At 64.7% G+C, this 22,530-nt stretch overlaps 1 protein-coding gene and 1 long non-coding RNA gene across 2 annotated transcripts; one reads left to right on the top strand and one right to left on the bottom strand.

Moving 5' to 3' along the window:
- Positions 1–876: 876 nt before the first annotated feature.
- LOC309452874 (antigen peptide transporter 1-like) lies at positions 877–22,153 on the bottom strand (the record flags this gene model as incomplete). The annotated part of the gene is made up of 11 exons (XM_082077533.1): positions 20,479–22,153; positions 19,780–19,879; positions 19,351–19,687; positions 17,569–17,766; positions 15,927–16,055; positions 14,164–14,349; positions 9,112–9,285; positions 6,680–6,839; positions 4,578–4,714; positions 1,242–1,455; positions 877–959 (listed from the first exon to the last, which is right to left on the bottom strand). Exons 1-11 carry the CDS (start codon positions 20,573–20,575, stop codon positions 877–879), a joined length of 1,815 nt encoding a protein of 604 aa, XP_081933659.1. The 5' UTR covers positions 20,576–22,153.
- On the top strand, positions 14,364–15,901 carry LOC309452873. Its single transcript, XR_014186659.1, has 3 exons — positions 14,364–15,479; positions 15,514–15,576; positions 15,674–15,901. It is a non-coding gene; the product is annotated as an uncharacterized lncRNA (long non-coding RNA).
- Positions 22,154–22,530: the final 377 nt, after the last annotated feature.

Here is a 22,530-nt window from a genome sequence, read left to right as displayed (position 1 = left end):
CCATCCATGTCCCCAGTGTCCCCATCCATCTCCCCGGTGTCCCCATCCCCACTCTCAGTGTCCCCACCTCTGTCCTCAGTGTCCCCATCTCTGTCCCTGGTGTCCCCATCTCAATTCTCAGTGTCCCCATCCATGTCCCTGGTGTCCCCACCCCTGCTCCTTGTGTCCCCATCCCCATATCAGTGTCCCCATCTCTGTCCCCGGTGTCCCCATCCCCACTCTCAGTGTCCCCATCCATGTCCCTGGTGTCCCCATCTCCCTCCCCAGTGTCCCCATCCATGTCCCCAGTGTCCCCATCCCCATTCTCAGTGTCCCCATCTCTGTCCCTGGTGTCCCCATCCCCACTCTCAGTGTCCCCATCCATGTCCCCAGAGCCCTCATCTCTGTCCCCGGTGTCCCCATCCATGTCCCTGGTGTCCCCATCCCCACTCTCAGTGTCCCCATCCACGTCCCCGGTGTCCCCATCCATGTCCCTAGTGTCCCCATCTCTGTCCTTAGTGTCCCCATCCCCACTCTCGGTGTCCCCATCTCAACTCTCAGTGTCCCCATCCATGTCCCCAGTGTCCCCATCTCTGTCCCTGGTGTCCCCATCCCCACTGTCAGTGTCCCCAGTGTCCCCATCCATGTCCCCGGTGTCCCCATCTCTGTCCCCGGTGTCCCCATCCCCACTCTCAGTGTCCCCATCTCTGCCCCCGGTGTCCCCATCACCACTCTCAATGTCCCCATCCATGTCCCCATCCCAACTCTTGATGTCCCCATCCACATCCCTGATGTCCTCATCCACGTCCCCGGTGTCCCCATCCATGTCCCTGGTGTCCCCATCCCCATATCAGTGTCCCCATCTCTGTCCCCAGTGTCCCCATCCATGTCCCCATCTCAATTCTCAGTGTCCCCATCCATGTCCCCAGTGTCCCCACCCCTGCTCCTTGTGTCCCCATCCCCACTCTCAGTGTCCCCATCTCTGTCCTTGGTGTCCCCATCTCAACTCTCAGTGTCCCCATCCATGTCTCCTGAGCCCCCATCTCTGTCCCTGGTGTCCTCATCTCTGTCCCCAGTGTCCCCATCCATGTCCCCAGCCCAACTCTTGATGTCCCCATCTCTGTCCCCAGTGTCCCCATCCATGTCCCCAGTGTCCCCATCCATGTCCCCGGTGTCCCCATCTCTGTCCTTAGTGTCCCCATCCCCACTCTTGGTGTCCCCATCCCCACTCTCAGTGTCCCCATCCACGTCCCCATCCCCACTCTCAGTGTCCCCAGTGTCCCCCGGTGTCCCCCGGTGTCCCCCGCCGTCCCCCAGCAGGCGCCGGTACTGGGGCCGCAGGATGTCGGCGGGGGCCCCCAGGGGGTGCAGCCGCCCCCCGGCCAGCAGGGCCACCCGCTGCGCCCGCGCGGCCAGCGCCGCCCGGCCCGTCACCAGCAGCACCGCGCGGCCCCCGCGCAGCAGCTCCCCCAACACCTGCCGCATGGGGACGTCATGGGGACATCATGGGGACATCATGGGGGGCATGCGACATGGGGATGTGGGGACATCATGGGGGGCATGGGACATGGGGGACATGGGACATGGGGGACATGGGGATGTGGGGGACATGGGGACATCATGGGGGGCATGGGACATGGGGGCATCATGGGGACATCATGGGGGGCATGGGGGGATAGAGGGATATGGGGGGATAGAGGGACATGGGGGACATGGGGACAAGGACACAGGGACCCAGGGACATGGGGTGGGGGAACCAAGGGGACATGGGGTGGGGGGACCAAGGGGACACAGGGGCACGGACACAGGGGACCCGGGACCCAGGGACTTGGGGACATGGGGTGTGGGGACCCAGGGGACACAGGGGCAGGGACTTGGGGACATGGGGTGTGGGAACCAAGGGGACATGGGGTGTGGGGACAAAGGGGACCCAGGGGCAGGGACACAGGGGACACGGGACCCAGGGACTTGGGGACATGGGGACATGGTGTTTGGGGACCAAGGGGACAGGGGGTGTGGGGGCCAAGGGGACCCAGGGGACATGGGACCCAGGGACTTGGGGACATGGGGAGTGGGGACCAAGGGGACCCAGGGGACATGGGGGCAGGGACACAGGGGACATGGGACCCGGGGACTTGGGGACATGGGGTGTGGGGACCAAAGGGACATGGGGTAAGGGGACCAAGGGGACCCAGGGGACATGGGACCCAGGGACTTGGGGACATGGGGAGTGGGGACCCAGGGGACCAAGGGGACCCAGGGACTTGGGGACATGGGGAGTGGGGACCAAGGGGACATGGGGTGTGGGGACAAAGGGGACCCAGGGGCAGGGGCACAGGGGACCCGGGACCCAGGGACTTGGGGACATGGGGCGGGGAGACCAAGGGGACATGGGATTTGGGGACGCAGGGGACCCAGGGACTTGGGGACATGGGGTGTGGGAACCAAGGGGACATGGGGCGGGGGGACCAAGGGGACACGGGACCCAGGGACTTGGGGACATGGGGAGTGGGGACCAAGGGGACGTGGTGTTTGGGGACCAAGGGGACCCAGGGACTTGGGGACATGGGGTTTGGGGACCAAGGGGACATAGGGTGTGGGGACAAAGGGGACCCAGGGGCAGGGGCACAGGGGACCCGGGACCCAGGGACTTGGGGACATGGGGTTTGGGGACCAAGGGGGCCAAGGGGACCCAGGGGCAGGGACACAGGAGACACGGGACCCAGGGACTTGAGGACTTGGGGTGGGGGGACCAAGGGGACATAGGGTGTGGGGACAAAGGGGACCCAGGGGCAGGGGCACAGGGGACACGGGACCCGGGGACTTGGGGACATGGGGACATGGCGTTTGGGGACCAAGGGGACAGGGGGTGTGGGGGCCAAGGGGACCCAGGGGACACGGGACCCAGGGACTTGGGGCCATGGGGTGGGGGGACCAAGGGGACCCAGGGGACATGGGGGCAGGGACACAGGGGACATGGGACCTGGGGACTTGGGGACATGGGGTGTGGGGACCAAGGGGACACAGGACCCAGGAGACATGGGACCCGGGGACTTGGGGACATGGGGGTGGGGGGACCAAAGGGACATGGGGTAAGGGGACCAAGGGGACCCAGGGGCAGGGACACAGGGGACCCGGGACCCAGGGGCTTGGGGACACGGGGTGTGGGGACCAAGGGGCAGGGACACAGGAGATACAGGACCCAGGGACTTGGGGACACAGGCTGTGGGGACCAAGGGGACACAGGACCCAGGGACTTGGGGACATGGGGCGGGGGGACCAAGGGGACCCAGGGGACACGGGACCCAGGGACTTGGGGACATGGGGCGGGGAGACCAAGGGGACATGGGATTTGGGGACCCAGGGGACCCAGGGGACACGGGACCCGGGGACTTGGGGACATGGGGACATGGCGTTTGGGGACCAAGGGGACAGGGGGTGTGGGGGCCAAGGGGACCCAGGGGACACGGGACCCAGGGACTTGGGGACATGGGGAGTGGGGACCAAGGGGACCCAGGGGACATGGGGGCAGGGACACAGGGGACATGGGACCCGGGGACTTGGGGACATGGGGTGTGGGGACCAAAGGGACATGGGGTAAGGGGACCAAGGGGACCCAGGGGCAGGGACCCAGGGGACACGGGACCCGGGGACTTGGGGACATGGGGCGGGGGGACCAAGGGGACACAGGACCCAGGGACTTGGGGACATGGGGTTTGGGGACCCAGGGGACACGGGACCCAGGGACTTGGGGACATGGGGTGGGGGACCAAGGGGACATGGGGCAGGAGGACCAAGGCGACCCAGGGGACATGGGACCCAGAGACTTGGGGACATGGGGTGGGGGGACCAAGGGGACATGGGACCCAGAGACTTGGGGACATGGGGCGGGGGGACCAAGGGGACACAGGACCCAGGGACTTGGGGACATGGGGTTTGGGGAGCCAGGGGACACGGGACCCAGGGACTTGGGGACATGGGGTGGGGGACCAAGGGGACATGGGGCAGGAGGACCAAGGCGACCCAGGGGACATGGGACCCAGAGACTTGGGGACATGGGGTGGGGGGACCAAGGGGACATGGGACCCAGGGACTTGGGGACATGGGGTGGGGGGACCAAGGGGACATGGGACCCAGGGACTTGGGGACATGGGGTGGGGGGACCCAGGGACTTGGGGACATGGGGCGGGGGGACCAAGGGGACCCAGGGGCAGGGACACAGGGGACACGGGACCCGGGGACTTGGGGACATGGGGCGGGGGGACCAAGGGGACACAGGACCCAGGGACTTGGGGACATGGGGAGTGGGGACCAAGGGGACAAGGGACCCAGGGACTTGGGGACTTGGGGTGGGGGACCAAGGGGACATGGGGCAGGAGGACCAAGGCGACCCAGGGGACATGGGACCCAGAGACTTGGGGACATGGGGTGGGGGGACCCAGGGACTTGGGGACATGGGGCGGGGGGACCAAGGGGACATGGGGTTTGGGGACCAAGGGGACCCAGGGGCAGGGACCCAGGGGACACAGGACCCAGGGACCACCCAGGGGCCACCCAGGGGCCATGGGGACCGAGGGGCCACGGGTGTCACGTCCCACCTGCGCGCAGCTGTCGGCGTCCAGCGCGCTCGTGGGCTCGTCGAGGACCAGGACGCGCGGGTCCCTGAGCAGCGCGCGGGCGACGGCCACGGCCTGACGCTGCCCCCCCGACAGCCGCCCGCCCTGCGCGCACACCGCTGCGGGACATGGACACGGTCACGGGGGGACAGGGGGACACGTGTGGGACAGGGGGACATGGGGACGGGGGGGTCAGCGGGGGGACATGGGGACACAGGGACATGGGGACACATGTGGGGACATGGGGACACGTGTGGGACGGGGGGACATGGGTGGGACAGGGGGACACGGGGACAGGGGGGTCAGCGTGTGGACATGGGACACGGGGACACAGGGACATGGGGACACACGTGGGGACATGGGGACACGTGTGGGGACATGGGGACACGTGTGGGGACATGGGGACACGGGGACACACGTGGGGACAGGGGGACAGGGGGACATGGGGGTCAACGTGGGGACATGGGGACATGGGGACACAGAGACATGGGGACACACGTGGGGACATGGGGACACAGGGACATGGGGACACATATGGGGACACGGGGACACGGGTCAACGTGGGGACATGGGGACACATGTGGGGACATGGGGACACAGGGACACGGGGACACACATGGGGACACGGGTCAGCGTGGGGACATGGGGGGACACAGGGACATGGGGACACATGTGGGGACACGGGGACACATGTGGGGACATGGGGACACAGGGACATGGGGACACATGTGGGGACACGGGGACACATGTGGGGACATGGGGACACATGTGGGGACATGGGGACACATGGGGACATGGGGACACGGGGACATGGGGACAGGGGGGTCAGCGTGGGGACATGGGGACACGGGTCAGTGTGGGGACATGGGGACACATGTGGGGACAGGGGACACGGGGACATGGGGACACACATGGGGACAGGGGGACACATGTGGGGACATGTGTGGGGACATGGGGACACAGGTGGGGACATGGGGACACGTGGGGACATGGGGACACAGGGACATGGGGACACACGTGGGGACAGGGGGACACGGGGACACACGTGGGGACACGGGGACATGGGGGTCAGCATGGGGACATGGGGACACACGTGGGGACAGGGGAACGCGGGGAAAGGGGGTTCAGTGTGGGGACACGGGGACATGGGGACACACGGGGGGACACGGGGACACGGGGACACGTGTGGGACACGAGGACATACGTGGGGACGGGGGGGTCAGCATGGGGACATGGGGACACACGTGGGAACATGGGGACACATGTGGGGACATGGGGACACAGGGACATGGGGACACACGTGGGGACATAGGGACACACGGGGGGACATGGGGGTCAACGTGGGGACATGGGGGTCAACGTGGGGACATGGGGACACACGTGGGGACATGGGGACACGTGTGGGGACATGGGGACACGGGGACATGGGGGTCAACGTGGGGACATGGGGACACACGTGGGGACATGGGGACACGTGTGGGGACATGGGGACACAGGGACATGGGGACACACGTGGGGACATGGGGACACGTGTGGGGACACAGGGACACATGTGGGGACATGGGGACACAGGGACATGGGGACACACGTGGGGACACAGGGACATGGGGACACACGTGGGGACATGGGGACACTGGGGTCAGTGTGGGGACATGGGGACACGTGGGGACATGGGGACACACATGGGGACACATGTAGGGACACATGTGGGGACATGTGGACACGGGGACTTGGGGACACATGGGAGGACATGGGGACACGTGTGGGGACACGTGTGGGGACATGGGACACGTGTGGGGACATGGGGACACACGTGGGGACATGGGGACACATGTGGGGATGTTGGGACACAGGGACACGCATGGGGACACGGGGACACACGTGGGGACATGGGGACACACGTGGGGACACACATGGGGACATGTGTGGGGACACAGGGACACACGTGGGGACATGGGGACACGTGGGGACATGGGGACACGGGGACATGGGGACACACATGGGGACACGGGGACACATGTGGGGACACACGTGGGGTCATGGGGACACATGTGGGGACACGGGGCCAGCGCCGGGACGCCCACCGGTGTCGTAGCCGCGGGGCAGGCTGGCGATGAAGCCGTGGGCGCCGGCGCGGCGCGCGGCCGACGTCACCCGCGCCCGGTCCCGCGGCCCCGAGCCGTAGGCGATGTTGTCGTGGAGCGAGCGCGAGAACAGCACGGGCTCCTGCGGCACCGCCGACACCTGCGCCGGGGACACGGGGACATGGGGACATGGGGAGATGGGGGGGACACGGTGGGGACATGGTGGATGTGGTGGGGACATGGTGGGGATGTGGTGGATGTGATGGGGACATGGTGGGGACATGGTGGGGACACGGTGGGGACATGGTGGGGATGTGGTGGATGTGATGGGGACATGGTGGGGACATGGTGGGGACATGGTGGATGTGATGGGGACACGGTGGGGACACGGGGGGGACATGGTGGGGACGTGGTGGATGTGATGGGGACATGGTGGGGATGTGGTGGATGTGATGGGGACACGGGGGAGACACGGGGGGGACATGGTGGGGACGTGGTGGATGTGATGGGGACATGGTGTGGGGGACACAGTGGGGACATGGTGGATGTGATGGGGACACGGTGGGGACACGGGGGGGACATGGTGGGGACATGGTGGATGTGGTGGGGACGGGGGGGGACATGGTGGGGATGTGGCGGATGTGATGGGGACATGATGGGGACACGGGGGGGATGTGGCGGATGTGATGGGGACATGATGGGGACATGGTGGGGACATGGTGGGGATGTGATGGGGACATGGTGGGGACATGGTGGATGTGATGGGGACACGGTGGGGATGTGGTGGATGTGATGGGGACACGGGGGGGATGTGGTGGATGTGATGGGGACATGATGGGGACATGGTGGGGACATGGTGGATGTGATGGGGACACGGTGGGGATGTGGTGGATGTGATGGGGACACGGTGGGGACATGGTGGATGTGATGGGGACATGATGGGGACATGGTGGGGACATGGTGGATGTGATGGGGACACGGTGGGGATGTGGTGGATGTGATGGGGACACGGTGGGGACATGGTGGATGTGATGGGGACATGGGGGGACATGGCGGATGTGATGGGGACATGCGGGGGATGTGGTGGATGTGATGGGGACACCGGGGGGACACGGTGGATATGATGGGGACAGGGTGGGGACATGGTGGGGATGTTCCCACACAGGGGGTGGTGTTGGGGACACCTGGGTGATGTTGGGGTGGTTTGGGGACCCATTGGGGACAACGAGTGACACAGGGGGTGGTGTTGGGGACCCATTGGGGACACTTGGGTTGAGTTGGGGTGGTTTGGGGACCCATTGGGTGATGTTGGGGTGGTGTTGGGGACCCATTGGGGACACTTGGGTGGAGTTGGGGTGATTTGGGGACCCATTGGGTGGTGTTGGGGACCCATTGGGGACACTTGGGTTGAGTTGGGGTGGTTTGGGGACCCATTGGTGCCAACGGGTGACCCGGGGGTGGTGTTGGGGACCCGTTGGGTGATGTTGGGGTGGTTTGGGGACCCATTGGGTGATGTTTGGGTGGTGTTGGGGACCCATTGGGGACACTTGGGTTGAGTTGGGGTGGTGTTGGGGACCCATTGGTGCCAGCGGGTGACCCAGGGGTGGTGTTGGGGACCCATTGGGTGACGTTGGGGTGGTGTTGGGGACCCATTGGGGACAGCAGGTGACCCGGGGGTGGTGTTGGGGACCCATTGGGTGATGTTGGGGTGGTGTTGGGGACCCATTGGGGACACTTGGGTTGAGTTGGGGTGGTTTGGGGACCCATTGGGTGATGTTGGGGTGGTGTTGGGGACCCATTGGTGCCAGCGGGTGACCCGGGGGTGGTGTTGGGGACCCACTGGGTGATGTTGGGGTGGTGTTGGGGACCCATTGGGGACACCTGGGTGATGTTGGGGTGATTTGGGGACCCATTGGGTGATGTTGGGGTGGTGTTGGGGACCCATTGGTGCCAGCGGGTGACCCGGGGGTGGTGTTGGAGACCCATTGGGTGACGTTGGGGTGGTTTGGGGACCCATTGGGGACACTTGGGTGGAGTTGGGGAGGTTTAGGGACCCATTGGGGACACTTGGGTGACGTTGGGGACCCATTGGGGACAGCAGGTGACACAGGGGGTGGTTTGGGGACCCATTGGGTGATGTTGGGGTGGTGTTGGGGACTCACTGGGGACACCTGGGTGATGTTGGGGTGATTTGGGGACCCATTGGGTGGTGTTGGGGACCCATTGGGGACACTTGGGTGATGTTGGGGTGGTTTGGGGACCCACTGGTGACAGCGGGTGACCTGGGGGTGGTGTTGGGGACCCATTGGGTGATGTTGGGGTGGTGTTGGGGACCCATCGGGTGACGTCGGGGTGGTGTTGGGGACCCACTGGTGCCAGCGGGTGGCCCGGGGGTGGTTTGGGGACGCGTGGGGACGTCACGCCGGTGTCACCTGTTGGCGCAGGTACTGGTGCCGGTACTCGGGGAGGGGGCGCCCGTCCAGCAGCACCCGCCCGCGCGCCGGGGGGTGCAGGTTGAGCACCAGGGACACCAGGGTGCTCTTCCCCGCCCCCGCCGGGGCCACCACGGCCAGCGACTCCCCCGGGCGCAGCTCCAGGGACACGCCCTGGGGACACGGGTGTCACCACGGACCCTCCCACCATGTCCCCATCACCCCCACCATGTCCCCATCCCCTCCCCACCATGTGGCCATGCCCCCCACCATGTCCCCATTGTGTCCCCACGTCCCCATTGTGTGCCCATCGCCCCCACCATGTCCCCATTGTGTCCCCATGTCCCCATTATGTCCCCATCCCCTCCCCACCATGTGGCCATGCTCCCCCACCATGTCCCCATTGTGTCCCCATGTCCCCATTGTGTCCCCATTGTCCCCACCATGTCCCCATCCCCTCCCCACCATGTGGCCATGCTCCCACACCATGTCCCCATCATCCCCACCCTGTCCCCATTGTCCCCACAGTGTCCCCATGGCCCCCACCATGTCCCCATCGCCCCCACCCTGTCCCCATTGTCCCCACCGTGTCCCCATTGGCCCCACCCTGTCCCCATCGTCCCCTCCATGTCCCCACTGTGTCCCCATGGTCACCCACCACGTCCCCATTGTGTCCCCATTGTGTCCCCATTGTGTCCCCATGTCCCCACCATGTCCCCATCCCCTCCCCACCATGTGTCCATGCTCCCACACCATGTCCCCATCGTCCCCACCCTGTCCCCATTGTCCCCACAGTGTCCCCATGGCCCCCACCATGTCCCCATCGCCCCCACCATGTCCCCATTGTCCCCACCATGTCCCCATCATCCCCACCGTGTCCCCATCGCCCCCACCCTGTCCCCATCGTCCCCTCCATGTCCCCACTGTGTCCCCATCCTCCCCCACCACGTCCCCATTGTGTCCCCATTGTGTCCCCATGTCCCCCACCACGTCCCTGTGCCCTCCCTCCCATGTCCCCACCCTGTCCCCATTGTCCCCACCATGTCTCCATGCTTCTCCACCATGTCCCCATTGCGTCCCCATTGATGTCCCCATGCTCCCCTACCATGTCCCCATTGTGTCCCCACGTCCCCACCATGTCCCCATTGATGTCCCCATGTCCCCACCATGTCCCCATTGTCCCCTCTGTGTCCCCATCCCCTCTCCCCACCATGTGTCCATGCTCCCCTACCATGTCCCCATTGTGTCCCCATGTCCCCACCATGTCCCCATTGTCCCCTCTGTGTCCCGATCCTCTCCCCACCATGTCCCCATGCTCCCCCACCATGTCCCCATTGACGTCCCCATGTCCCCACCATGTCCCCATTGTCCCCTCTGTGTCCCCATCCTCTCCTCACCATGTCCCCATGGTCCCCCACCATGTCCCCATTGTGTCCCCATGTCCTCACCATGTCCCCATTGTCCCCTCTGTGTCCCCATCCTCTCCCCACCATGTGTCCATGCTCCCCTACCATGTCCCCATTGTGTCCCCATGGTCCCCCACCATGTCCCCATTGACGTCCCCATGTCCCCACCATGTCCCCATTGTCCCCTCTGTGTCCCCATCCTCTCCTCACCATGTGTCCATGCTCCCCTACTATGTCCCCATTGTGTCCCCATGTCCCCATTGACATCCCCATGTCCCCACCATGTCCCCATTGTCCCCTCTGTGTCCCCATCCTCTCCCCACCATGTGTCCATGCTCGCCTACTATGTCCCCATTGTGTCCCCATGTCCCCACCATGTCCCCATTGTCCCCTCTGTGTCTCCATCCTCTCCCCACCATGTGTCCATGCTCGCCTACTATGTCCCCATTGTGTCCCCATGTCCCCACCATGTCCCCATTGTCCCCTCTGTGTCTCCATCCTCTCCCCACCATGTGTCCATGCTCGCCTACTATGTCCCCATTGTGTCCCCATGTCCCCATTGATGTCTCCATGTCCCCACCATGTCCCCATTGTCCCCTCTGTGTCCCCATCCTCTCCCCACCATGTGTCCATGCTCGCCTACTATGTCCCCATTGTGTCCCCATGTCCCCACCATGTCCCCATTGTCCCCTCTGTGTCCCCATCCTCTCCCCACCATGTGTCCATGCTCGCCTACTATGTCCCCATTGTGTCCCCATGTCCCCATTGATGTCTCCATGTCCCCACCATGTCCCCATTGTCCCCTCTGTGTCCCCATCCTCTCCTCACCATGTGTCCATGCTCGCCTACTATGTCCCCATTGTGTCCCCATGTCCCCACCATGTCCCCATTGTCCCCTCTGTGTCCCCATCCTCTCCCCACCATGTGTCCATGCTCGCCTACTATGTCCCCATTGTGTCCCCATGTCCCCATTGATGTCTCCATGTCCCCACCATGTCCCCATTGTCCCCTCTGTGTCCCCATCCTCTCCCCACCATGTGTCCATGCTCGCCTACTATGTCCCCATTGTGTCCCCATGTCCCCACCATGTCCCCATTGTCCCCTCTGTGTCCCCATCCTCTCCCCACCATGTGTCCATGCTCGCCTACTATGTCCCCATTGTGTCCCCATGTCCCCATTGATGTCTCCATGTCCCCACCATGTCCCCATTGTCCCCTCTGTGTCCCCATCCTCTCCTCACCATGTGTCCATGCTCGCCTACTATGTCCCCATTGTGTCCCCATGTCCCCATTGATGTCTCCATGTCCCCACCATGTCCCCATTGTCCCCTCTGTGTCCCCATCCTCTCCCCACCATGTGTCCATGCTCGCCTACTATGTCCCCATTGTGTCCCCATGTCCCCATTGATGTCTCCATGTCCCCACCATGTCCCCATTGTCCCCTCTGTGTCCCCATCCTCTCCTCACCATGTGTCCATGCTCGCCTACTATGTCCCCATTGTGTCCCCATGTCCCCACCATGTCCCCATTGTCCCCTCTGTGTCCCCATCCTCTCCCCACCATGTGTCCATGCTCGCCTACTATGTCCCCATTGTGTCCCCATGTCCCCACCATGTCCCCATTGTCCCCTCTGTGTCCCCATCCTCTCCCCACCATGTGTCCATGCTCCCCTACTATGTCCCCATTGTGTCCCCATGTCCCCATTGATGTCTCCATGTCCCCACCATGTCCCCATTGTCCCCTCTGTGTCCCCATCCTCTCCTCACCATGTGTCCATGCTCGCCTACCATGTCCCCATTGATGTCCCCATGTCCCCACCATGTCCCCATTGTCCCCTCTGTGTCCCCATCCTCTCCCCGCCATGTGTCCATGCTCCCCTACCATGTCCCCATTGTGTCCCCATGGTCCCCTACCATGTCCCCATTGATGTCCCCATCATGTCCCCATTGTCCCCTCTGTGTCCCCATCCTCTCCTCACCATGTGTCCATGCTCGCCTACTATGTCCCCATTGTGTCCCCATGTCCCCATTGATGTCTCCATGTCCCCACCATGTCCCCATTGTCCCCTCTGTGTCCCCATCCTCTCCTCACCATGTGTCCATGCTCGCCTACTATGTCCCCATTGTGTCCCCATGTCCCCACCATGTCCCCATTGTCCCCTCTGTGTCCCCATCCTCTCCCCACCATGTGTCCATGCTCCCCTACTATGTCCCCATTGTGTCCCCATGTCCCCATTGATGTCTCCATGTCCCCACCATGTCCCCATTGTCCCCTCTGTGTCCCCATCCTCTCCTCACCATGTGTCCATGCTCGCCTACCATGTCCCCATTGATGTCCCCATGTCCCCACCATGTCCCCATTGTCCCCTCTGTGTCCCCATCCTCTCCCCGCCATGTGTCCATGCTCCCCTACCATGTCCCCATTGTGTCCCCATGGTCCCCTACCATGTCCCCATTGATGTCCCCATCATGTCCCCATTGTCCCCTCTGTGTCCCCATCCTCTCCTCACCATGTGTCCATGCTCGCCTACTATGTCCCCATTGTGTCCCCATGTCCCCATTGATGTCTCCATGTCCCCACCATGTCCCCATTGTCCCCTCTGTGTCCCCATCCTCTCCTCACCATGTGTCCATGCTCGCCTACTATGTCCCCATTGTGTCCCCATGTCCCCATCATGTCCCCATTGTCCCCTCTGTGTCCCCATCCTCTCCTCACCATGTGTCCATGCTCACCTGCTATGTCCCCATTGTGTCCCCATGTCCCCACCATGTCCCCATTGATGTCCCCATGTCCCCACCATGTCCCCATTGTCCCCTCTGTGTCCCCATCCTCTCCCCACCATATGTCCATGCTCGCCTACTATGTCCCCATTGTGTCCCCATGTCCCCATTGATGTCTCCATGTCCCCACCATGTCCCCATTGTCCCCTCTGTGTCCCCATCCTCTCCCCACCATGTGTCCATGCTCGCCTACCATGTCCCCATTGTGTCCCCATGCTCCCCCACCATGTCCCCATTGATGTCCCCATGTCCCCACCATGTCCCCATTGTCCCCTCTGTGTCCCCATCCTCTCCTCACCATGTGTCCATGCTCGCCTACTATGTCCCCATTGTGTCCCCATGTCCCCATTGATGTCTCCATGTCCCCACCATGTCCCCATTGTCCCCTCTGTGTCCCCATCCTCTCCTCACCATGTGTCCATGCTCGCCTACTATGTCCCCATTGTGTCCCCATGTCCCCATCATGTCCCCATTGTCCCCTCTGTGTCCCCATCCTCTCCTCACCATGTGTCCATGCTCACCTGCTATGTCCCCATTGTGTCCCCATGTCCCCACCATGTCCCCATTGATGTCCCCATGTCCCCACCATGTCCCCATTGTCCCCTCTGTGTCCCCATCCTCTCCTCACCATGTGTCCATGCTCGCCTACTATGTCCCCATTGTGTCCCCATGTCCCCACCATGTCCCCATCACCCCCACCATGTCCCTGTACCCTCTTGCCATGTCCCCACCATGTCCCCATCCCATCCCCACCATGTCCCCATCACCCCCACCATGTCCCTGTGCCCTCAATACCATGTCCCCACCGTGTCCCCATGCTCCCCCACCGTGTCCCCCCCGTGTCCCCGTCCCTGTCCCCGCGCCCACCTTGAGCACGGGCTCCTGCTGCTCGGGGTAGGAGAACCAGACGTCCTCGAGGCGCAGGTGGCCCCGCAGGCCGGGGGGTGACAGTGTCCCCTCGGGTGGCACCTGCTCCTCCTGCTCCAGCAGCTCCAGGACCTTCTGCGAGGAGCCCACGGCCTTGGCCATGCTGGGGTAATAGCGCAGCAGGACCTGGGGACACCGGGGGACACGGGGACCGGGCGTGGGGACAGCGCTGGGACAGCGTGGGGACACAGGGGAGGTCGTGGGGACACGAACATGGGGACAACACGGAGGACGTGGGGACACAGGGGACACAGGGGAGGTCGTGGGGGCACGAACATGGGGACAACACAGAGGACATGGAGACACAAAGATGGGGACAACAAGGAGGATGTGGGGACACAGGGGACACATGGGAGGTCATGGGGACACAAGGGAGGTCATGGGGACACGAGCATGGGGACAACACGGAGCACGTGGGGACACAGGGGCGGTCATGGGGACACAGGGGAGGTCATGGGGACACGAACATGGGGACAACACGGAGCACGTGGGGACACAAGGGAGGTCATGGGGACACAAGGGAGGTCATGGGGACACGAGCATGGGGACAACACGGAGGACATGGGGACACGAACATGGGGACACCACGGAGGACGTGGGGACACAGGGGACACATGGGAGGTCATGGGGACACAAGGGAGGTCATGGGGACACGAGCATGGGGACAACACGGAGCACGTGGGGACACAAGGGAGGTCATGGGGACAACACGGAGGACATGGGGACATGAACATGGGGACAACACGGAGGACATGGGGACACGAACATGGGGACACCACGGAGGACGTGGGGACACAGGGGACACATGGGAGGTCATGGGGACACAAGGGAGGTCATGGGGACACGAGCATGGGGACAACACGGAGCACGTGGGGACACAAGGGAGGTCATGGGGACACGAGGGGACACGGGGACCAGGCGTGGGGACACAAGGGAGGTTGTGGGGACACGAGCATGGGGACAACATAGAGAACGTGGAGACACAAGGGAGGTCATGGGGACACGAGCATGGGGACAACACGGAGGACATGGGGACACAAACATGGGGACAACACGGAGGACATGGGGACACAGGGGACACATGGGAGGTCATGGGGACACAAGGGAGGTCATGGGGACACGAGCATGGGGACAACACAGAGGACGTGGGGACACAGGGGCGGTCATGGGGACACAGGGGAGGTCATGGGGACACGAACATGGGGACAACACGGAGCACGTGGGGACATGAGGGAGGTCATGGGGACACAAGGGAGGTCATGGGGACACGAGCATGGGGACAACACGGAGGACATGGGGACACGAACATGGGGACAACACGGAGGACGTGGGGACACAGGGGACACAGGGGAGGTTGTGGGGACACGAACATGGGGACAACACAGAGGACATGGAGACACAAACATGGGGACAACAAGGAGGACGTGGGGACACAGGGGACACATGGGAGGTCATGGGGACACAAGGGAGGTCATGGGGATGCAGAGGGGACACGGGTACACGAGCATGGGGACAACATGGAGGACGTGGGGACACAAGGGAGGTCATGGGGACACGGGTGGCCATGGGGACAGAGAGGGGACACAGGGACATGGGCACGGGGACAACACGGAGGACGTGGGGACACAAGGGAGGCCATGGGGACACGGGTGGCCATGGGGACACGAGGGGACACGGGGACAATGGGGACACGCCGGTGTCACCTCCACGGCCTCAGTGAACTGCATGTGGTAGATGAGGAAGGTGACGAGGTCCCCGGCGCTGATTGTCCCCAAGGCCACCAGCCGTGCCCCATAGCACAGCAGCCCCAGCTTCAGGGCCAGCGCTGCGAACTGGGGACAGCAGAGGGGACATGGGTGTCCCCGTCACCCCCCTCGCTGACGTCACCTCTCCATGCCACCCCATCCCCATGTCCCCATGTCCCCCAACCCACCACATCCCCATGTCCCCCAACCCACCAGATCCCCATGTCCCCCACCCCATGTCCCCACGCCATGTCCCCTGTCCTCGTCCCCCCATCCCCATGTCCCCCATCCCCATGTCCCCATCCCCATGTCCCCATGTCCCCATATCCCCTGTCCCCAAGTCCCCCATCCCCATATCCCCATGTCCCCATGTCACCCCATCCCCATGTCCCCATATCCCCATGTCCCCCATCCCCATGTCCCCATGTCCCCATCCCCATGTCCCCATCCCCATATCCCCCATCCCCATGTCCCCCATCCCCATATCCCCATGTCCCCATGTCACCCCATCCCCATGTCCCCATATCCCCATGTCCCCCATCCCCATGTCCCCATGTCCCCATCCCCATGTCCCCATCCCCATATCCCCCATCCCCATGTCCCCCATCCCCATATCCCCATGTCCCCCATCCCCATGTCCCCCATCCCCATGTCCCCATCCCCATGTCCCCATGTCCCCATATCCCCTGTCCCCAAGTCCCCCATCCCCATATCCCCATGTCCCCATCCCCATATCCCCCATCCTCATATCCCCATGTCCCCATGTCCCCCACCCCATGTCCCCATCCCCATATCCCCATGTCCCCATCCCCATGTCCCCATATCCCCATGTCCCCCATCCCCATGTCCCCATGTCCCCATCCCCATGTCCCCATCCCCATGTCCCCCATCCCCATACCCCCATGTCCCCCATCCCCATGTCCCCATCCCCATGTCCCCATCCCCATGTCCCCATGTCCCCATATCCCCTGTCCCCAAGTCCCCCATCCCCATATCCCCATGTCCCCCACCCCATGTCCCCATCCCCATGTCCCCATGTCCCCACGTCCCCATGTCCCCATGTCCCCATCCCTATGTCCCCATCCCCATGTCCCCATATCCCCTGTTCCCAAGTCCCCCATCCCCATATCCCCATGTCCCCCACCCCATGTCCCCATCCCCATATCCCCATGTCCCCATGTCGCCCCATCCCCATGTCCCCCATCCCCATATCCCCATGTCCCCCATCCCCATGTCCCCATCCCCATACCCCCATGTCCCCCATCCCCATGTCCCCCATCCCCATGTCCCCATCCCCACGTCCCTATGTCCCCCATCCCCATGTCCCCACGTCCCCCATCCCCATATCCCCCATCCCCATGTCCCCTAACCCCATGTCCCCATGTCCCCTGTCCCCATGTCCCCATCCCCATATCCCCATGTCCCCACCCCATGTCCATATGTCCCCCATCCCCATGTCCCCACGTCCCCCATCCCCATTCCACCACATCCCATGTCCCCATCCCCATGTCCCCATGTCCCCTGTCCCCATGTCCCCCATCCCCATGTCCCCATGCCACCACATCCCCATGTCCCCATGTCCCCGTGTCCCCGTCCCTACCCCGCTGGCCCAGCGCGCGGCGGCGGTGGCGGCCGCGTCCTTGGTCTCCAGGCGCAGGAGCCGGCTCAGGAGCCGCCGGTGCCGCTCGGCCGCCGCGGCCTCGTGGGCGAAGCTGCGCACGGTGCCCATGGCCGCCAGCGTCTCCGTGGCCACCGCGGCCACCGCGGCCTGCGCCGCCCGCACCCGCTGCGCCAGCCCCTGCGCGCAGTGGGACAGGGGGACAGTGGGGACACTGAGGGGACAGTGGGGACAGTGGGGGCAGTGGGGACACGGAGGGGTTGGTGGGGACACCAAGGGGGTGGTGGCCATGGCATCTAGAGGGCACAATGGGCATGGAGAGGGGACAGGGACACATGGAGGGGACAATGGGGATGTGGAGGGGACAGTGGGCATGGGGAGGGGACAAGGGGTGCAGGGAGGGGACAATGGGCATGGGGAGGGGACAATGGGGGTGTGGAGGGTATAGCGGTCATGGGGAGGGGACAATGGGCATGGGGAGGGGACAGTGGGCACGGGGAGGGGACAATGGGCATGGGGAGGGGACAGTGGGGATGGGGAGGGGACAATGGGCACATGGAGGGGACAATGGGCATGGGCAGGGGACAAGGGGTGCAGGGAGGGGACAGTGGGCACATGGAGGGGACAGTGGGCATGGGGAGGGGACAATTGGGGTGTGGAAGGCACTGGGGACACATGGAGGGGACAATGGGGATGGGGAGGGGACAGTGGGCACATGGAGGGGACAATGGGCATGGGGAGGGGACAATGGGCATGGGGAGGGGACGGTGGGGATGGGGAGGGGACAATGGGGGTGTGGAGGGGACAAGAGGTGCAGGGAGGGGACAGGGACACATGGAGGGGACAATGGGCATCTGGAGAGGACAATGGGCACATGGAGGGGACAGTGGGCATGGGGAGGGGACAGGGACACATGGAGGGGACAATGGGCACGGGGAGGGGACAATGGGGGTGTGGAAGGCACTGGGGACACATGGAGGGGACAATGGGCACATGGAGGGGACAGTGGGCATGGGGAGGGGACAGTGGGCATGGGGAGGGGACAAGGGGTGCAGGGAGGGGACAATGGGCATGGGGAGGGGACAATGGGGGTGTGGAGGGTATAGCGGTCATGGGGAGGGGACAATGGGCATGGGGAGGGGACAGTGGGCACGGGGAGGGGACAATGGGCATGGGGAGGGGACGGTGGGGATGGGGAGGGGACAATGGGCACATGGAGGGGACAATGGGCATGGGGAGGGGACGGTGGCCATGGGGAGGGGACAAGGGGTGCAGGGAGGGGACAGGGATACATGGAGGGGACAGTGGGGATGGGGAGGGGACAATGGGGGCGTGGAAGGCACTGGGGACACATGGAGGGGACAATGGGCACATGGAGGGGACAGTGGGGATGGGGAGGGGACAATGGGCACATGGAGGGGACAATGGGCATGGGGAGGGGACAATGGGGATGTGGAAGGCACTGGGGACACATGGAGGGGACAATGGGCATGGGGAGGGGACAAGGGGTGCAGGGAGGGGACAGGGATACATGGAGGGGACAATGGGGATGGGGAGGGGACAGTGGGGATGGGGAGGGGACAATGGCGTGTGGAAGGCACTGGGGACACATGGAGGGGACAATGGGGATGGGGAGGGGACAATGGGCATGGGGAGGGGACAGTGGGCACATGGAGGGGACAATGGGCATGGGGAGGGGACAAGGGGTGCAGGGAGGTGCCAAGGGCCCCATGTCCCCCCCCCACCCGCCATTGTCCCCATTACCTGCTGCACCTTCCCGACCGCCCAGGGCAGCAACAACAGCGCGGGCAGCGCCAGGAGGGTGACAACAGCCAGCGCGGGTGACAACCACGCCATGGTGGCCACGACCCCCGCAGCCCTGGCCAGGTACCACAGCAACAGGCTGAGCGCCTCGGCCACGGCCGCGTGGGCGGCCTCCACGTCCCCCGTCACCCGCGCCGTCACCGCGCCGCTCCCCGTCAGCCGCAGGGCGCACAGGTCGCGCCGCAACACCGCGCCGAACACCCGGCGCTGCAGCCGCCCCGACACCCGCCTCAAGGTCCCGGTGTAGGTGACGTCGCAGGCGAACTCGGTGACGGCGCTGCGGTTGTAGCGAGGGGGGGGGGGTTAGTATGGGGGTGTAGGTGTCACCCGTCCCGGTTGCGGGTGACATCCCCGGTGTCACCGTCCCACCTGCCGAGCCCCAGCAGCACCATTGGCCACGCGGCAACCGTGTCCTCGGCGGCCACCCAGTCGGTGACGCGGCCCGTGAAGTAGGGGACGGCCACCTCACCTGTGGGGACATGGAGGGGGGGGACATGTGGTGGGACACTGAGGGGACAGTGGGGACACCGAGGGGACAGTGGGGACACCGAGGGGACAGTGGGGGCGGTGGGGACAGCGAGGGGATGGTGGGGACAATGGGGACACTGAGGGCACATAGAGGGGACAGTGGGGACACCAAGGGGACAGTGGGGACATAGAGGGGACAGTGGGGGCGGTGGGGACAGCGAGGGGACAATGGGGACATAGAGGGGACAGTGGGGACAGTGAGGGGATGGTGGGGACGGTGGGGACACCGAGGGGACAGTGGGGGCGGTGGGGACAATGGGGACATAGAGGGGACAGTGGGGACACAGAGGGGACAATGGGGACCGTGGGGACACCGAGGGGACAGTGGGGACATAGAGAGGATGGTGGGGGGACCCCAGTGTGGGATGGGTCCCTGTCCCCTGTGTCCCAATAGGGGCTGGTGCCCCAAATGGGGGTGTCAAAGCTTGGGGTGACCCCCATTGGGTGCTGCCCCCCCCATTGGGTGCTGCCCCCCCCCAAAATGGGTGCTGCCCCCCCATTGGGTGCTGCCCCCCCCCCCATTGGGTGCTGCCCCCGTACCGAGCACCGAAGCCGCCATCAGCGCCGCCACCGCGGCGCAGCGGCCGCGCTCGGGGCTCAGCAGCGACAACAGGCGGCGGGCGGGACCCGCGCCCATCCTGTCACCCGCTGGCACCCGGTTCTGCTCCCGCTGGCACCCGGTGTCACTCGGTGTCACCCGGTTCTGCTCCTGGTGTCACCCGGTGGGACCTGGTTCTGCTCCCGGTGTCACCTGCTGTCACTCGGTGTCACCCGGTTCTGCTCCCGGTGTCACCCGCTGTCACCCGGTTCTGCTCCCGGTGTGATCCGGTCTAGTCCCGGTGTGCTCTGGTGTGACCCGGTGTGCTCCGGTTCTGCTCCCGGTGTCACCTGGTGTCACCCGGTGTCACCTGGTGGGACCCGGTTCTGCTCCTGGTGTCACCTGCTGTCACCCGGTGTCACCGGGTGTGCTCCGGTTCTGCTCCCGGTGTCACCCGGTGGGACCTGGTTCTGCTCACAGTGTCACCCGGTGTCACCCAGTGTGCTCCGGTTCTGCTCCCGCTGTCACCCGGTGTCACCTGGTTCTGCTCCCGCTGTCACCCGGTGTCACCCGGTTCTGCTCCTGGTATGATCTGGTCTAGTCCCGGTGTGCTCTGGTGTGACCCGGTGTGCTCCGGTTCTGCTCCCGGTGTCACCTGGTGTCACCCGGTGTCACCCGCTGGGACCTGGTTCTGCTCCTGGTGTCACCTGCTGTCACCCGGTGTCACCGGGTGTGCTCCGGTTCTGCTCCCGCTGTCACCCGGTGGGACCTGGTTCTGCTCACAGTGTCACCCGGTGTCACCCAGTGTGCTCCGGTTCTGCTCCCGCTGTCACCCGGTGTCACCCGGTTCTGCTCCCGCTGTCACCCGGTGTCACCCGGTTCTGCTCCCGGTGTGATCCGGTCTAGTCCCGGTGTGCTCTGGTGTGACCCGGTGTGCTCCGGTTCTGCTCCCGGTGTCACCTGGTGTCACCCGGTGTCACCCGCTGGGACCTGGTTCTGCTCCCGGTGTCACCTGCTGTCACCCGCTGTCACCCGGTGTGCTCCGGTTCTGCTCCCAGTGTCACCTGGTGTCAGCCGGTGTCACCCGGTGTGCTCCGGTTCTGCTCCTGGTGTCACCTGGTGTCACCCGGTGTCACCCACTGGGACCTGGTTCTGCTCCCGGTGTCACCCGGTTCTGCTCCCAGTGTGATCCGGTCTAGTCCCGGTGTGCTCCGGTGTCACCCGATGTGCCTCGGTTCTGCTCCTGATGTCACCCAGTGTCACCCGGTGTGTTCCGGTTCTGCTCCCGATGTGCCCAATCTGGTCCCGGTCCTGGTCCCAGTGTCACCCAGAGCGATTGATCTGGTCCCGTTGTGCTCCGGTTCCGGTCCCGTTGTGCTCCGGAGTGACTCGGTGTGATTGATCCGGTCCCGTTGTGCTCCGGTGCCGGTCCCGTTGTGCTCCGGAGTGACTCGGGGCGATTGATCCGGTCCCGTTGTGCTCCGGTTCGGGTCCCGTTGTGCTCCGGTTCCAGTCCCGTTGTGCTCCGGAGTGACTCAGTGTGATTGATCCGGTCCCGTTGTGCTCCGGTGCCGGTCCCGTTGTGCTCCGGAGTGACTCGGGGCGATTGATCCGGTCCCGTTGTGCTCCGGTTCGGGTCCCGTTGTGCTCCGGTTCCAGTCCCGTTGTGCTCCGGAGTGACTCAGTGTGATTGATCCGGTCCCGTTGTGCTCCGGTGCCGGTCACGTTGTGCTCCGGAGTGACTCGGGGCGATTGATCCGGTCCCGTTGTGCTCCGGTTCGGGTCCCGTTGTGCTCCGGTGCCAGTCCCGTTGTGCTCCGGTTCCAGTCCCGCTGTGCTCCGGTGCCGGTCCCGCTGTGCTCCGGTCCCGGTCCCGTTCCGGGGGGGGGTCCGTTCCCTTCTCCCCCCTCCCCGTTCGGCTCCTTCCCGGCAGCCGCCGCCGCTTCTCGGAAAGTGAAACCCGGGACCGGGGGGGCGGGACCGGGCGGGACCGGGGGCGGGACCGGGGGGGGGAGCGGGAACGGGAGGGACCGGGACGGTCACCGGGCACAACC

The sequence above is a fragment of the Streptopelia decaocto genome, assembly GCF_964273445.1.
Source record: "Streptopelia decaocto genome assembly, contig: HAP1_SCAFFOLD_910, whole genome shotgun sequence".
Taxonomy (NCBI): domain Eukaryota; kingdom Metazoa; phylum Chordata; class Aves; order Columbiformes; family Columbidae; genus Streptopelia; species Streptopelia decaocto.
Note: the sequence above shows the minus strand (reverse complement) of the source record. Positions and strands in the feature narration are given on the sequence as shown.